A 16,109-nucleotide genomic window follows, 5' to 3' on the forward strand; every position below is an offset into this window, starting at 1 on the left:
AAGTTGTGAGGGCAAAGCTGAGTGAGGGGTCAAGGGCATATTCTTCTTTTTTGGGATTCTCTTTCTTCAGCCTACTGCAGCCAAGAGGAGAGGGACGCGGCGGCGGCGGCGATGGTGGAAAGTGGAGGACCTTTTTTTTTTCATCTTTTTTTGATAGAGGGATAGACTGCAGGCAAGCAGACAGACAGGCTTTCATACCTACCGTACCCTCGGTGCGCTTGGCATACGGTGTGGGTAGGTAGGTAGTCTGACACGGATAGAGCGAGTACCTAGGCAGACAAGCAGCAGCAGCAGCAGCAGCAGCAGCAGCAGCATAGCGGCGGCGTTCTTCTTCCTTCCCATTCGTATTTCAAGACGGAGAATACAAAGACGATTGTTCACCAGTCTAGACCGACGGGAGTGAGGTGGCCATGTCTTGAGCACCCACCAGGTGTTGCAAGGACCCCTGTCGCGGCGGCCGCGTTTCAGACGGCCGTGAGGCTGCGCGCCCTGCTTCAGGCCCTTTAGTCGATGCCGGCGGGGAGCGGCGAGATGGGCGTGCCGGGCGGCAGCGAATAGGTGAGACGCTTCAGACCGACTCGACTGTTGATACGTATTTGCGCAGGTGGGTACCTTCGGTGCTGGGTAGGGCTGGAGGCGGTGTGTGGGGGCCGTTGGCTGGTGTCCAATGTCGTGTTCGAGTGCGAGTCCAGCAGAGGGAGATGTTAAGTACAATTTTTTCCCCGTTGTCGTTGTTGATGGCGTCGTCGAGGGGAGTTATATTGCCACCCGTACCCCTCGCTCCGCCAATCTATTGCCCATCCAACCGCCGACCTACCTGCACCTACGTAAAGACGCACTTAAATGCAGCCCTCCCTTGGTTGCCTCCGTCTCAACTGCTATTGCGCTCGGCTTGAGGCGTCACGAGCGACCTGAGTCTGTGGCTTCGTCATCTGCCTGTTCATTCCTCGACAATCAACAACCTCCGACGGCACCACCACAATCCTCATCAACACCCCACGCATATCCCACCCAAAGAAGCCCCCTCACGTTGTGCAGCTTTCCTGTTCCTGACGCAGGGAGATCAGGCCCCGTTTTTTTCTCATTCCTGTCCATTTTTTTATTCCCTCCAGTCAAAAATCTCCGGCCGCGGCTTTTCCTGTCCCTGTCCCGTCGCGCTCTTTTTCTCCACGGAACAAACAACATCAACAACAACAAGAAGACGCAGAAAAAAAAATCCTCCGACGGGCCTGCTGACCCTAATCCTGCGTCCCGTTGCCGTCGTTACTGGGCCGCAGCCACCTCCGCTACCACACCACTGCTAGCGCCCGCTGCGTGCTTCACCTTCTCGCGACGGCGGCCTTTTTTAAACGTCAGACTCCCGCCGCTCCACCACGTCCTCATCATCATCCTCCTCCTCGTACTTCTCGTCTACGAGCGCCAACTGGTTCTGCCTGCTTGGTTTGCCACTCTTCTTCTCGCTCCCGGAAAGCGACTGGAGCGCTACCCACCTGCGTGCCGGAAGCCATTGACTTGGTCTTTCAGCAACACGTCCGACCTCACTTTTTTCTTCCTGCCTCTCTTCTCAGTTGCGAGATTGGATCGCATCATCGCCTCAGCGGCACCGCATAGTCACCTGCCTGCGTACCTGACGATTTCTTCCCTGCCTGTCTGTCTCCTGCCGTGGGACCTGCGTCCAACAGAAGCAAGGACTCGCATCTCTAATTACCGGCCAAACCAAACTGAACCACACCACACGTACCTACCTACCTTGCCATCCACACCCTCCCACGGAAAGGAGAAGAAGCAAAAGACAGAAAACAAACAATGGCACCCGCACGCAACACGCGCCACTCGTTCCGGCTGCCCTCGCTGCACCGCCTCAACACCAAAGACATATCCGCACCACCGGCGGGCAAGACAACAACGGCAACGGGCCCCTACCATCCGCTCGCCACGCCGCCGCTACCAAAGACGCCGCCGCCGCCGAACGCCCACCATACGCACCACGCGGGGCCCTCGTCGACCGACGTCTGCTGCACCTCGCCAGACTCCGGCTCCAATCCGACCCTCTCCCCCAGCAGCACCGTCTCGACCAGCGCGTCGCCCTCGTCGTTTGGCGTGCCGTACGCGTTGACAGCGGCGGACCCGCAACACCAGCACTACCAGCTGCCGCACGGCAGCGGCGTCGCCGCGTCGTCGTCGGTGTCCTGCGCCGAGGCCCCTCCAGCAGCAGCAACTTCACTTGCACAGTCTCCGCCATCCGCAGCTCTGCCCCACGCAAACACAAACGCAAGCACCGCGGCAGAACCGCATCCTCACATGCACCCCTCCACAACCTACACCAACACAAACACAAACAACCCGCGCATCCGGCACCTCCTCCAACTGCGCCGCAAACACAGCCGCATCGACATCGAGCGCGAGATGGCCGAGGAGCGCGAGCGCTACGGCGGCGGCAGTCGGCGCTGCTCGACCGACTACGTCGACGGCGTGGGAGCGGGACCGGGACGCAGGGCCCCCGGCGGTGGCGGCGGCATGCTGGATGTGTTGGAGCCGCGGCCGCGGCCGGGTCCGGGGGTCAGGGGGAGCGGCGGCATTGGCGGCATTTTTGAGGTGCTTGATGGGTAGGACGGGGGAGGGGACAGGGGGAGTGCGGAGCTGAGCTGAGCTGTGTTGACGATGGACCACCTTTTCTTTTCTCTTCTTTTCTTTTCTTCCCCAGGCGTGCGTTGAACCTGTCTGGCTGGTGCCGGGAGTCGAATGGGACGAGATGGGACGCGGATGCGTAAGACTGGATTGGAAGAATGGAAGGAGGCGTACACAGAGAAATGCAGAGGAAGAGGGAGTTCGGTCTGGGGTGTCAGTTGCCACGCACCACAGACAGACGGACGGAAAGACTTTCAGATGAGCGAGAATCAGACGAAGAGGGCAGAGATGGACGGACGACGGACGACGGACGACGGACGACGGACGAGCAGAAACAGAGCAGCCAGGCGATAGACACGACACGGCAGTGTCCGTACGTAGTAGCATACGTAGAAACGCTGCGACACAGGAAGACTCAGACTCAGACTGACAGGACGGGGCAATCGAATTGAGCAGACGAAGATTCTACACCTTTTCTCTTCTCCTGCTACTCCCCTATGTTCTGCTTCCCCTGTCCTCCTTTCCATTTCTTGCCATTTTTCTCTCCCTCTTTCCAGCCAGCTGTTGGCCAATCAACCAAAAGGCAGCGGGACATCTTGGCGCAGAAATCCGGACCGCACAAGTAGGTATCAAGAAAGACTGGCGGCAGTGACAGAAAACACACTCACGACACCGCTAATTGTTTCATGAACCAACCAACTGCCATGCTTCAGCTTTCTCCAATCCTAGCTGACTTATCCTAACGACCCAAACCCACGCCGCCGCCGCTGGCAATACTGCTGCTGCACTTCTAAACCAATCCACCGGCACCGTCCAACAGACACGCAACTCCGAATCCAAAGTGTGCACAGTGAACTCAGCGCGACTCGCCCTTTGACGACGACGACGCCATGGCGCCCGCAAAGCAGACAAGACAGGACGGCTCTCTCAAGTACATATGGCATGCCCATCCCACGCCATCAACAAAGCGGCGAGTTGCCCCTGTTCCGGCACTCACGCAGCTATGCCGGCAACGACGTGTGTGAAATCTGCATCTCGTCCAGCATCTCCAACTTATCCTCACTGGGCCCCTTCTCGTCAAGCGATACCTTCTTCTCCGCTGGCTTTCCTTCCGCTGGCTTTTCTTCCGGAGCGAGACGAATCTCCTTTCCTCCCGGAACGAGACGCATCTGGACTGGACTCTCTGGCTCTTCCTCACTGGCCTCCTTCTCGTCCAGCATGATTTGCTTTCCTGCGGCCTTTTCTCCCGGAGCAAGATGCAGCTGGTCCGGACTCTCCGACTCGTCCTCGCGGGCATACTCCTGCTCGGCCGAAATCTTCTCTTCCGCGGCTTTGTCCTCTTCATCGAGATCGAGACTGCTCATCGACTTGGGTTTTTCGACGTCATACGCTGACACATACGCGCTGTCGCGGCTGCGATTTGCCTGCGAGTGCGGGCGATCTTTTTCTGCGGAGGTAGTGTCGAGGAAGTTGTGTTTTTCGGTCGGACGCTCATCCTGTTCAGCGCCAGTGCTCTCCTGCCGCGGCTGCAGCTCTGGGCTGACAAATGACTGATCCACAGCCTCGAACTCGTCGGCGGTGTTCAAGCTGTGAACGTCGCTGGTCGACAAGTCCTCCTGAATGGGAGCCATTATCGCCCTTGCCGCACGCTCGGCGTCGTCGTGGCGGCAGATGGGGCAAACAGAGACGATGCTTGGGGACCGGACATCCACGTTTGGAGTAGTCATCATGCTCGGTTCCATAGAGTATGTCAAGCCGTGAATCGCGCATTGGTATTCGTATTCAGGTCTCGGGACGATTCTGATGGGCGAGTAAGACTGCACTGGAAAAGGCTCTCGGCCGATGCGGACCGTGGCGGTAAATTTGAGCTTGTGGGTGTGCTGTAGGGTGTAGGTTACGAAGTCGGGGGTCGAGGACTCGGGGATAGTGATCATGATTTCCGTCGTCCGTTGCTGAATGGGAAACAACACGCCCCGTTCGTGTACTATTTGCTTGTCTTGGATGCGTCGCTGTCCTTTAGTGAATTTGTACCCGGCTACATCTCTGTCTCATGTAAGTACTTGACGAATCGAGTCTAGGAGTGTCTTACGTGTGGGACTCCAGTACGATCTTGGCGTTTTCTAAATTTTGTACGGGCATCAAAGCCAGGTCGACGTCGCTTCTTTCTGATTCAAGTTCCAGACGAAAGGGATGCTTTCCGCCCGTGACGAACACAGGAGGGAGAGTGACTATGGCAGTCAGCAGAGAGAAACCAGTGTTTACGAATGACCGACCGGTTGGAACAATAACGAGCCTTGGCTCGAACCAATTACCAGGACAGATGCGCAGCAGCCTCTCTTTAAACGAGTTGATACCGAAACGCCAATCGGAGCACCGTCGTGAGACTGGGTGGAGTTTGAACGTCGCTTGGGGCGCCAGAAACGGGATGGGCTCTGACCCTTTCAAGCCCGTCTGAAGCTCGACGAAGTCCCGGTGTTCAGAACGACCTTGACCATCGGCACGCTCACTGATGACCTCGGCCCTGACAAAGTATTGGATAGATCCGATTGCATTATCCGCCCCATTGCCTTTTGTTACGCGGAAAGTAGGTGGGAGAGGTAGGGAACCATCAGCAAGGCGGTTGATCTTACGAGAAACACTGCAAAGGTCAGCGAGCGGCTTCTCGAGGAGAAGTGCAACACACTCTTCGGCACTCGTGCATTCTGGAAACTCCATCTGAAATGGATCGATGCAATTGTTGTTGACGACCAACTGCTTCTTATGGCGGAAGAGGTATGTATCACTCGTGGGGCTGATGTATCGGCCGCGAAATTTGAAGCCCCAAACCGGAGACTTGGTTTCGCATACTCCTGAAAGCTCAATTGTAGCAGAAGAAACGCGTGCGTTTGGTGGCTCCAAGACAATCTTGCCAGATACATTGTCACCGGGATGAAAGACTTGGTCTGTACCATTGAGGATGTCGATCTTGACGGCGCGTAGACTCTGGGACGAGGTTGTCGAGGTCATTTTAGATGGTGCCATGACTGAAGATAGTAGGGATACGAATGGCGGGTTGGCGGAGCCGAGGCGTGGTGCAGGCATGAAGAGGAGACGCGCAGAGGTTGAGTGACATGTTGACAATGAGCGGCGACTCTGGCAGCCACAGAGCGAGGCAAGAGCCTCCCACATCGGAGCCAGCTCCAGATCGTGGAATCGCCATCTGCGAGATCCACGATACAGCCGTCGAACGCACTTTCTGTTTCAATAAACGTGTCATGGCAATCTCTCCTCATTGATTGGCGAGACAGTTTCGAGATCTTGAGGTCAGCCTTCACATTGGCAAGTTTGTCCAATCAGTGTTCGTGGGGGCAAGACGCGGCTGAGAGAGGTAATCAAGGCGAGCTGTTTCATTGCGGAGGAATCTTGTCGATTTCTTGTGGCACGAGAGAGTTTGCCGATGAGAAGATTCTCAAGAAGAGTGCAGTGTCGAGGTTGAATGCATGAGCGGAGGTGGTGGTTGTTCACCGAAAGCGGTGAGGATAATTCTGCCGGCACTTGGAGCTCCGAGCAATGGGCGGAGATGTGTGAGAGTGAAAGCCTGCAGCATAGTCCAATTGAAAATGCGAGCTCACTGGGGATATTCAAGAAACATTGAGGTCAGACTGTTGCCAGAAAATTCAGTCGTGTCGACTTCAGCTTTGGCCGCACGGCAAGCACTTTGAACGCGTCCCGTCGCGTCCCACATGGTCGACCCGCATCACCGCCCGCGACTTTCTTCCACCCCTCTGGCACTCTCCCCTCACCACCTCTCCCACTCTCCTCCACCAAAAGACGCCCGTCCGCTCCTTGCGCCCCGACAAGCCCGCCAACGCATCGACACTCGACAAACCGTCACCATCTCTTCCACATCGCCAATCGCGCCCACCATGCCCGCGCGCAAAAGCACCGCCTCCGTCGCCGACGACGAGTCCGGCCTCAGCGTAGAAGTGAGGGCCCACGACGCTCCCCAACGACCGGACTCCGCTGACACAACACAGGACCTCAACCTCCCCAAGACCATGGTCAACCGGCTTGCTAAGGGCGCGCTGCCGGCCAACTTCAACGTGCAAGCCGTCGCGCAATCCGCCATTTCCAAGAGCGCCACCGTCTTCGTAAACTACCTGACCGCACAGTGAGTCGACGCGGCCCTTCATCGAGAGCGAGGGTGCTGACTCGACGCCAAACAGTGCCAGCGACATTGCCGCGCGGCAAAACAAAAAGACCATCCAGCCGAAGGACGTGCTCGACGCCCTCAAAGAGCTCGAGTTCGAGATGTTTGTCGACCGCACCAACGACGAATTGATAAGTACGGCACCCAATCCTCGTATTCTGGCTTCATCTGACGATCTCGCTTGCAGAGTACACCGAGATCCAGTGCACGAAGCGCAACTCGTACCGCCGCCGCGTTAAGGACGAGAAGCGTGCCGCAGAAGGGGATGTCGGCGGTCCCACATCCGGCGCCGGCACCGTAGGACCGGACGGCAGCATCATCAGCGTGGGCCCGGCGGACGAGGATGGCGCAGGGCAGTCGTCCATGGCTGGCGGACAATTATCAAACACACAACCATTCTCGAAGCGCCCACGGTTGGATCTCACCGAGGACGGCGATCAGGATATGGATGGAGACGAGGGAGAAGACGAGGGAGATGAGGAAGGGGAGGATGAGGATGGCCAGGATGAGGACGAAGACGAAGAGGAGGATGAGGAAGGCGAGGAGGGCGACGAGGGCGATAGGGAAGATTTGTTGGAGGAGAGAGAGGACAGGGAGGAAGGGGACGAGGCAATGGAGGGGGAGGAGAGTGATTGACAAGATGAACAAGACACCTCCCTTCGTGGCATCGGAATTGGCGTTTAAAGGCGCAAGAGAACCTGGGACCGGCGGCGACTGCGGCGCAAGTATTGATTCACGTCTGACTGTCTTTTCTCGTAAACAAAACAGACGAACATCCTTTGACATTTCTGCCATTGCTTCCAGCCTCTTGATCTACCAGTGCCCGTCTCAGTGTGCTTCCAACACCATCTCAAGACGCCCTAACGCCAGATACCCGAAACGACCGATTGATGCATCCTCATCGCATGAGAGCCTCCTAAATCTCCACTCGCGTTCCCTCCAGCGGATCCCCATACCTCGCCTTGACCATGCGGTCGCGCTCGACGAACGACTCCTCAGCCTTATACCAGTCCTCCTGGCTCTTCTTATTCTTCCAGGCCCAGCCCGGCGCATCGGCCTCGCGCTCCCACCTGTACCCGCTGGCCGCATGCACGCTGGGCGCCACAACCTTCGCGCCATTCGCGGCTGCATCGCCCAGGTCTCCGGCCGCCGCAGAGGACGAGGACGCGCCGCCGCCGTTATTCAGGTCGAGTGGAGCTTTGCCTTTGCCGCCGTCGAGCGAGAGCGCCGCGCCCGAGTTCGCCGTGTAGTACACGCGCTTGCCGTTAGCGTTGATGGTCGTGGCGTCGACGGGTCCGCCGAGCACGGGGGCGCCCTGCGAGTTGGGCGGCGACAATTCGGCCGTCTTGATGGTGTTGGCAGCGGGGGTGGAGGGAAGTGGTACGCCGCCGCCGTCAAGGAGGTTGGTCGAGTGATCGTTGTTTTGGGCGGTGTTGGTGGATGCTGCAGCGGCAGCGGCTGCGGCGACGTCGGCGTCGGCGCCTGGGAACAGATCGTCGGAGACGCTGCTGCGCGGCGACGAGTGCATCGTCGAGTCGCCGTCGGCATCTGGATGCGCTTGCTGTTAGGTTGGAGGCTACTTTGCGGGAGTGGTGTGAGGCCGAGACGTACCGGACATTGTGGATGACTCGGGCTCGATTCTGGCTCGTTTGGGGGATGGGGATGAGTCTGCTTGGTCCGCCAGTTTTGCAGAGGCAGGCGTAAAGATGGTGTGGTGTGTAATATGGTGCGGTATGGTTGAAGTGTTTGGATGTGCGAGAGTATGAAGCAAGGATGGCGGTGACGTTTGGCGGTGGTGCATCGGGTGTGGGTGCCGTGTGGCGCCCGCCGGGAGCTGCCGTCCGGATACCGATGGCGCACGGATCATGCGGGGTGCTCAGCCTCAGGCAGACCCTGTACTGGACCGAAAGAGGAAATCAGACATGTTCGAGGATAAATTAGTTGAAAATATGTACATACTCCGAGTGTTGAGAAACAGACAATTTAATAACTCCGGTCCATGCAGCCCAACGCCATCAACACCCACTACTGCTTTTGTTTCTTGACAGGCAGACTGGGTACTTTGAAGCCATCTTGGTCCTTCTTGCCCTCCGTCTTGGTGCCCGCAATCTGCGTAAACGTTCCGCCGCTGAACCACCTGTCCTCCTCTGCTTTCCTCTTCCTATTCATTTCCTCACGCACCTTGGGATCCACCAGCTCCAAGCCTTGCACTGGAGTAAAAGCAATCGTTGAAGCAGTGCCGGCAGTTCCCACTCCGGTTGACCGCAAGCCATGGCCCTTGAGCACGCTGACGTTGCCGGCCGGACCTCCAGACCCACGGATCGTAGATGCAAGACCACCGACGGGCGTTGCACCTCCCCAGCCCGGATTCTTCTTGCTGAGCTTGGCCTTGGTACGTTGGTCGATCTGGGTTGCGCGGATGCGTCCATCGTTGCTCTGACCAATCATGCCCATGCCCTTGGTGCCCTCGCCGGCACCATAACCCACCTCTGACTCTTCCTTGCCAAAGGCCATGCGGTTCTGCGCCTTGCGGAGCTCAGTCATGGCCACTGCTTCCTTGGCCTTGCGGACGCGCTTTCCACCACGCTTGCGCGATGGCTTGTCGTCCGGAATGGGAAGAGCACGGACACCCTTGTTTGGCGGAGGTTCAGTGAGCTTGTCCAGACGATCGAGACAGTTTTGGCGCAGCTCCTCGCCAGTGGACCCGTCGGGGCTGCTGTGGATGCTGTCCACGCGCGCTGCAAGGACCACCTTGGCCGAGACGATGCGCATGGCTTGTTTCTTGAGATCTGTAGGGATGTTGCGGATGATGGGCGAGTTGTAGAGAAAGCCCTGGTGTCGAACACCGACATTCGTCGCAAATCCAGTGCCAGACTGCTTCTTGGATCCAAGCGGTGCCAGATTACACGCAGGTGTCTTGGCGAGACCCTTGATTCCTCCGGCATAATTGATGAGCTGAGCAGCCGTGAGAGAACCAATCAGCGCCGTCAGATTCGGAGCAAACATGTTCATGCGAGATTGGACATATTCCGTCAGAATCCTCTTGGCCTTGTCCAGCTGAAGCGTCATTTCGCAGGCCTTCCTGACCGTGTTGAGCTCCGACTCAGACAGCTCGCGTCCTTGTGTCGTCGTGGCTTCGACAGTAACAACCATCAAAGACGGTCCGTCCAAAACCTTGCTCAGAGGTTGACCGACAACGTTGTCCGCAGAGTGCGAAATGCTTTTAATGTGATCCATGGGGCCATTACCGATAATGGCCACCGTCTTGGCATAGTCCAGCGGATTGGTGATGAGCGTCTCCAGTTCCGGAAACCGCACGGAGTAGTGGTCCCGAATGAACTTGTGGACGAGTATTATTTCGCCATCAATCGACGTGGAGAGTGTATTCGACTGGGTGAGGAGTTTGTATTCCGGGTTGTCTTCGATCGAGCCGATATTCTTGGTTTGCTTCTCGGGGGGAAGTCCTTGATAGTAGGCAATTTTCTGGAGGACCGCTTCGTCAGGACTGTGTCTCATTGGATGTAAACAGGTAGAACAAAACGTCAGCGGGCGTACTAACCTCGAGTACTGGCTCCAGCGTCTTCATGAGACCGGCAACGCTTCGAACATCGCTCACCCCACCAAGCTGCATCTTCTCCACCCTGGCTTTTGTTTCCTCCTCATCTTCTGGTGCATCGCGACCATCGTTTGTGTTGTCGCCATCCATGAGCGCCTGGTCATCTTCAACCTCCTCTTCGTCGCCATCGAGCTCCATTCCTGCCTCGTCTCCCACGCGCTTGGCAGCGTTTCCATTCTGACCAAGTGGTGAGGCCGCACCATCATCCACCGCAAACTCTTCTTGCTTCTGTTCCTCGTTCTCGTCTCCAGAGTCCTCAAAGTCGTTCAGAAGCTCGTCGGCGAGCGTGGCCATCGTGCAGTTGGATGTGAAGTGTGACGGGTCGGGTCGTGGAGCTCGAGCGAGTTGCTTGGTCTGGATTGCAGTTGTAGGTTGGACAGTTGGTTGGGTGTAAAGTTGAAGAAAGTTGGAAAGTTTGGAGGCAGCTGCGGACGGGACTCTGCGCACGGACGTCATAGCTCGCAACGGTGTTTCTCCGGCAAACTTCCTGGCCGCTGGAGCTCCAACTTTCTCGTCCCCAAACACAACACTTATCAGCTCTTCATCCTCGATTCGATACTCTCTCTCTCTCCACGCACATCCGCCGCCATGGAAGCCTCACGCGGCCCTCCCAGGGTCAAGAACAAGCAGGCCGCGCCCATCCAAATCAGCGCTGAGCAGCTCCTCCGCGAAGCTGTCGATCGCCAGGAGCCATCTTTGCAGGCTCCTACGCAGAGGTTCGCCGACCTCGAAGAGTTGCACGAGTACCAAGGTCGCAAGCGCAAGGAATTCGAAGACTATGTCCGCCGCAACAGGATTAACATGAACAATTGGATGCGCTATGCGCAGTGGGAACTCGAACAAAAGGAATACCGGCGCGCGCGGTCCATTTTTGAAAGAGCTTTGGATGTGGACTCGACCAGGGTCCAGCTATGGACTAGGTACATTGATGCTGAAATCAAAAATCGCAACATCAACCACGCGCGCAACCTGCTTGATCGTGCCGTCACCATACTCCCGAGGATCGACAAGCTGTGGTACAAATATGTGTACATGGAGGAGATGATTGGCAACATTCCCGGAACGAGACAGGTCTTTGAGCGGTGGATGAGCTGGGAGCCGGATGAGAATGCTTGGAGCGCGTACATCAAGCTGGAAAAGAGATATCAAGAATACGAGCGGGCACGGAACATCTTCGCGCGCTTTTGCCAGGTGCATCCTGAACCACGAAACTGGATAAAATGGGCACGATTCGAGGAAGAATTTGGCACCAGCGACCTGGTTCGGGACGTGTTTGGACAGGCGGTGGAGACTCTGGGCGAGGAGTTCATGGACGAGAAGCTGTTCATGGCTTACGCACGATTCGAGGCGCGGTTGAAAGAGTTTGAGCGAGCGAGAGCGATTTACAAGTACGCTCTCGACCGCATGCCGCGTTCAAGGTCGATGAACCTCCACAAGGCCTACACTCAGTTTGAAAAGCAATTCGGAGACCGCGAGGGCGTCGAAGACGTTGTGCTTTCCAAGCGGAGAGTCCAATACGAGGAGGCCATCAAGGAGAATCCCAAGAACTACGACAACTGGATCGACTTGGCGCGGCTTGAAGAGTCGGCCGGTGACGTAGAAAAGGTCCGCGACGCCTACGAGAGGGCCATTGCGCAAATCCCGCCATCGCAAGAAAAGCGCCACTGGCGGCGGTACATTTACCTCTGGGTCTTTTATGCGCTTTGGGAGGAAATGGACAACAAGGACGTCGAAAGGGCACGCCAAATCTACAACGAGTGCCTGAAACTCATCCCGCACAAGAAATTCACCTTTGCAAAGGTGTGGCTGCTCAAGGCTCAGTTTGAGATTCGACAAATGAACCTCCCGGCGGCGCGAAAGACGCTCGGCCAGGCCATTGGCATGTGCCCCAAGGACAAGTTGTTCAAGGGATACATCGAGCTGGAGCTCAAGCTGTTCGAGTTCAACAGGTGCCGAATGCTGTACGAAAAGCACATTGAGTGGAATCCAAGCAACTCGCAAGCATGGATCAAATTCAGCGAGCTGGAGCGCGGACTCGACGACCTTGACCGCGCCCGCGCCATCTTCGAACTCGCCGTGGAACAGGAGACGCTCGACATGCCGGAGCTCGTCTGGAAGGCATACATCGACTTTGAGGAAGAGGAAGGGGAGTATGAGCGCACGAGGGCGTTGTACGAGCGCCTGCTGCAAAAGACGGACCACGTCAAGGTCTGGATTAGCTACGCCCACTTTGAAATCAACGTGCCAGAAGACGAAGACGACGAGGAGGCACCGATCAGTGAGGAGGCCAAGAAGAGGGCGAGAGGCGTCTTCGAGCGTGCACATAACAACATGAAGGAGAAGGGGCTCAAGGAAGAGGTATGTCCAAATCCCTATGGAGTCTGTTCAGTGCTAACCAATGTACTCAGCGTGTCGCCCTCCTCAATGCATGGAAGTCATTCGAGCAAACGCATGGCTCATCCGAGGATCTCAAGCGTGTCGAGGAGCAAATGCCCAAGCGCGTCAAGAAGAGGAGAAGGCTGGAGACTGCAGACGGTGGAATGGAATTCGAAGAGTACATGGACTACGTCTTCCCGGCCGACAATGCCGGCGAGGCCAAGCTGTCCAAATTGCTGCAGTCTGCGGCGGCGTGGAGAAAAACGGGAGAGAATTGAAGTGGAGCCTGGAGGTAGACTTCTGTCGGATGTTGTTGAAATGGAGGCAGTCAAACAAGTGAAGTGACGAACTGAAGTGATTAGTTTGTTTATCCCGAGTCTCGACCATTCTGGCCAATAGCGGGGCAGCCGAGGTCCAGCGGGTAGGATTGCCATCGGACCTCCGGCGAGACTTGGGGGACCAAAAGTAGAATCAACAACACGACTATCTGAACATTGCGCCGATAATTACGCCCGTACGCATGTCCGTCTTGCGGAATCATCGGCCACGGGTGTGCTCCGCCCTCTCTGCTACTCTCTTCTCCAACCCGCAGCCTCTCCGACCTCAACACCAGCGCATCTTTTGGCGGAGCAGCCCTCGATTGTTGTCCACCCCACCACGACAAAGACTCCAAAGCACAATCGCCCGTGAGCCTCACCCTCTTTTCAGGGGATACGCCACGCTGACAATTGGACCCGCAGAAGCCGCTCACGCAACACCACCGCCGCCGCCCCGCCGCCGCTCCCTCCTCTCCCGCATCGCCATCTCCCTCGCCGCCGGCACGCTCTGCTTCAGCCTCAGCTTCCTCACCATGGCCGCCGACGCAATCCCCACGGCCGTCGAAGTCTTCAACCCACCGACAGACGCCGAGACGCTGCAGCTGTGGCAGCCCGACCCCGAGTCGCGAGCCGGGCAACTGGAGGCAGAACTGCAGGCGCACCCGCTCGTCGCCGCGCTGCGCAAGGACGCCGCGCTGTCGGAGAGCCGGCCGCACATGCGCATCCCCGCGGCGATGCGCGCGAACAATTTCACGGGCGGCACGCTGCTCAAGGAAGACATGCTGGAGGTGCCGGCGCTCGTCTTCGGCGCGCGCGACGGCAGCCGCATGGTCAGCATTCACTACGTCGGCCGCGCGCTGTGCGGGCACCCGGGCATCGTGCACGGCGGGCTGCTGTCCACGCTGCTCGACGAGGGTCTTGCCCGCTGCTGCTTCCCTGCGCTGCCGAATCGTATCGCTGTCACGGCGAGTTTGAATGTCACGTTCAAGGCGCCGTGCTATGCGGACCAGTTTATCGTCCTGAGGGCCGAGACGACGCGGGTGGATGGCCGCAAGGCGTGGGTCACGGGGCGTTTGGAGACGCTGGTGGATGAGAGTAAGGGCGAGACGCCGCTCGTGCTGGATGAGGCCGAGGCGCTGTTTATCGAGCCCAAGGGCGCCAAGGTGAGTTGGTCTTTTTTCGTGGCGGTGACGCTGGCTGACTTGATTAGCACATGGCCAAGATATATACCGAGCCCCGGGATTGAGTTTGGCCTGCTGTTTTCTGATTCCTGTGCATCACTTTGGCGAAATGGATTAGACCTAATCATAGACGGCAAGACAAGATTTTCTTTAGACGTTGGTTGTCGGAAAGGGTCGGCAGTCTTCAAGAGATTAGAATTCAAGACCTTCTCATTGCTCCTCTTTTGCGCCTGGTTTGGGTTATAAGCCTGTGAGGTCCCCCACTACGCACTCGCTTCACTTGCTCCGGAATGAGCAGCTACTCTGACCAAAGCCATGTCGTCATGCATTCTGCTCCTCCAACTTCAAATCGCAAGCACCCAGATTTGCCAAAGGCCAAAACCCCTCCCAGAGCTCCCCATGCACCCTTTGTGTCGTTCTGCCCTTTTATTGTCCATCCTTGATCGAACGGTGGTATTGTTTTCGTTGGTAGCAAGTACTGTTGCTTTGGATGTGATCTTGTCACCCTTGTCTTGAATTAGTCTTCAAACTCTTCGACACTCATATCCAATGTTCGCACTTACTCAGTAGTCATGGGAGAGAGCCCCTTTGTTGCTTCCCGTCTTTCAACCACAGTATCAGAATTCCCACTGTTCACTTTGGCGGACCTGGTCCTGAGCAAGACGCTGGCCAATGGTGTTCGCCAGGCTTCTCGCCATGTCCCGAGCGAATTCCGGAAATGTAGGGTCGGTTGCACTGCGCATCAAAGTCTCGACGTCGCGCCGCATCGACACCCGTTCCGCCGTGGTCAGAAGTCTTGTTGAGAGGAACACGCTCGTAAGGCTTGAAAGCTCCCTGCGCGTCAACGTGGTAGCGTTTGGAGCCTCCGTCGATGTGGCAGCTCTCGAACCCTGTCTGGGCGGGAGCATCGTAGAGCTCGCAGCCTCCCTGCGCGTGGGAGGATATTCTTGCTGTGCACGTTCCCGTGAAGACATTGTATGCAGGAGGCCTTCAAGCTGGATGAGGGGTTGGAGTCAGGGTGGTGAAAAGGTGCGGAGAAGGGGAGGAAAGGTTGCAACGCGTGGGCGAGGTTTTTTCTATCTACTACTCTGTGTGGTGGGCGACGGGGAAAGGTGCGCCGTTGTCATTTTCAATTGTGGGCTGCACATTGACATGGCGCATCGATGCTCTTTGAAGATTCATGACATGAGTGGTGGAACTTTTCAGAAGATGCCTCTTGCTTGAAATACTGGAAGTGATTTCGAGAGTACGACTTGGTTGGCATCATTTCTTCCGTGGACTTCATGCTGCCCTGAAGCCAGGATTCTGAAAATTAGCAACGCCGAGGGTGGGAAGAGGAATTGCCGCTTGTAAATTCGCAGTGTCTTTTGAAACGAAGAGATATCTAACCTTTTGGCAAGAAAAGGACGTGCAGGTGGATCACTAGAGCATTCCATCTTCGATCCTGGCCACCGCCGCTCTTCGTTTGCCTGAAAAGCTGCCGTATCTATATCCAAGCAAGAAGTGATGCTTTGCTCTTGACACAGTCAAGTTGGGAAAAGGCAGAGGTGTCACGAAACAAAGAGTTTGCTCGCTCACAGTAGCGACCGGCCTGTTGAGAGATTGATTGCCGTCGACGAACATCGACGAGGAGTTCCTCCAGGACAAGATCGAGAAAGCCGAGGATCGCCCAATCCAATATTGTCCAAGAAATGCTTGAGCTTCAGCTTGGTCGACCGCAGGCCTTCGAGATTTGCATCGCCCCAGTACAATCTTTCAAGCCATCTGGGCTCCAACAAGTTTTCCGCGTCGATGGTCTACGG

The 16,109-nt window shown here is 56.8% G+C and overlaps 7 protein-coding genes across 7 annotated transcripts; 4 read left to right on the top strand and 3 right to left on the bottom strand.

The window, feature by feature from the left end:
• The first annotated feature begins 606 nt into the window (after positions 1–606).
• Positions 607–2,610, top strand: J3D65DRAFT_697390 (uncharacterized protein). The gene has a single exon (XM_066804042.1). It carries the CDS (start codon positions 668–670, stop codon positions 2,114–2,116), a length of 1,449 nt encoding a protein of 482 aa, XP_066654153.1. The 5' UTR covers positions 607–667; the 3' UTR covers positions 2,117–2,610.
• A 1,019-nt stretch (positions 2,611–3,629) lies between these two features.
• On the bottom strand, positions 3,630–5,649 carry J3D65DRAFT_668225 (uncharacterized protein; the record flags this gene model as incomplete). The annotated part of the gene is made up of 4 exons (XM_066803097.1): positions 3,630–4,671; positions 4,718–4,856; positions 4,941–5,266; positions 5,312–5,649. 4 exons carry the CDS (start codon positions 5,647–5,649, stop codon positions 3,630–3,632), a joined length of 1,845 nt encoding a protein of 614 aa, XP_066654154.1.
• A 784-nt stretch (positions 5,650–6,433) lies between these two features.
• J3D65DRAFT_626121 (histone-fold-containing protein) lies at positions 6,434–7,609 on the top strand. The gene is made up of 4 exons (XM_066800401.1): positions 6,434–6,593; positions 6,645–6,778; positions 6,834–6,952; positions 7,005–7,609. The coding sequence occupies exons 1-4, from the start codon at positions 6,534–6,536 to the stop codon at positions 7,451–7,453; spliced, it is 762 nt and encodes a 253-aa protein (XP_066654155.1). The 5' UTR covers positions 6,434–6,533; the 3' UTR covers positions 7,454–7,609.
• Positions 7,519–8,583, bottom strand: J3D65DRAFT_626124 (uncharacterized protein). The gene is made up of 2 exons (XM_066800402.1): positions 8,429–8,583; positions 7,519–8,365 (listed from the first exon to the last, which is right to left on the bottom strand). The coding sequence occupies exons 1-2, from the start codon at positions 8,433–8,435 to the stop codon at positions 7,734–7,736; spliced, it is 639 nt and encodes a 212-aa protein (XP_066654156.1). The 5' UTR covers positions 8,436–8,583; the 3' UTR covers positions 7,519–7,733.
• On the bottom strand, positions 8,584–10,839 carry J3D65DRAFT_626126 (pre-mRNA splicing factor). Its single transcript, XM_066800403.1, has 3 exons — positions 10,377–10,839; positions 8,777–10,300; positions 8,584–8,721 (listed from the first exon to the last, which is right to left on the bottom strand). The coding sequence occupies exons 1-2, from the start codon at positions 10,725–10,727 to the stop codon at positions 8,843–8,845; spliced, it is 1,809 nt and encodes a 602-aa protein (XP_066654157.1). The 5' UTR covers positions 10,728–10,839; the 3' UTR covers positions 8,584–8,721; positions 8,777–8,842.
• A 65-nt stretch (positions 10,840–10,904) lies between these two features.
• On the top strand, positions 10,905–13,294 carry J3D65DRAFT_590024 (putative cell cycle control protein). Its single transcript, XM_066797781.1, has 2 exons — positions 10,905–12,791; positions 12,842–13,294. The coding sequence occupies exons 1-2, from the start codon at positions 11,022–11,024 to the stop codon at positions 13,085–13,087; spliced, it is 2,016 nt and encodes a 671-aa protein (XP_066654158.1). The 5' UTR covers positions 10,905–11,021; the 3' UTR covers positions 13,088–13,294.
• On the top strand, positions 13,295–14,594 carry J3D65DRAFT_626130 (HotDog domain-containing protein). The gene is made up of 3 exons (XM_066800404.1): positions 13,295–13,495; positions 13,550–14,289; positions 14,337–14,594. The coding sequence occupies exons 1-3, from the start codon at positions 13,330–13,332 to the stop codon at positions 14,370–14,372; spliced, it is 942 nt and encodes a 313-aa protein (XP_066654159.1). The 5' UTR covers positions 13,295–13,329; the 3' UTR covers positions 14,373–14,594.
• The last annotated feature ends 1,515 nt before the right edge of the window (positions 14,595–16,109 follow it).

This window comes from Phyllosticta citribraziliensis (genome assembly GCF_038025025.1).
Source record: "Phyllosticta citribraziliensis strain CPC 17464 chromosome Unknown J3D65scaffold_7, whole genome shotgun sequence".
NCBI lineage: Eukaryota > Fungi > Ascomycota > Dothideomycetes > Botryosphaeriales > Phyllostictaceae > Phyllosticta > Phyllosticta citribraziliensis.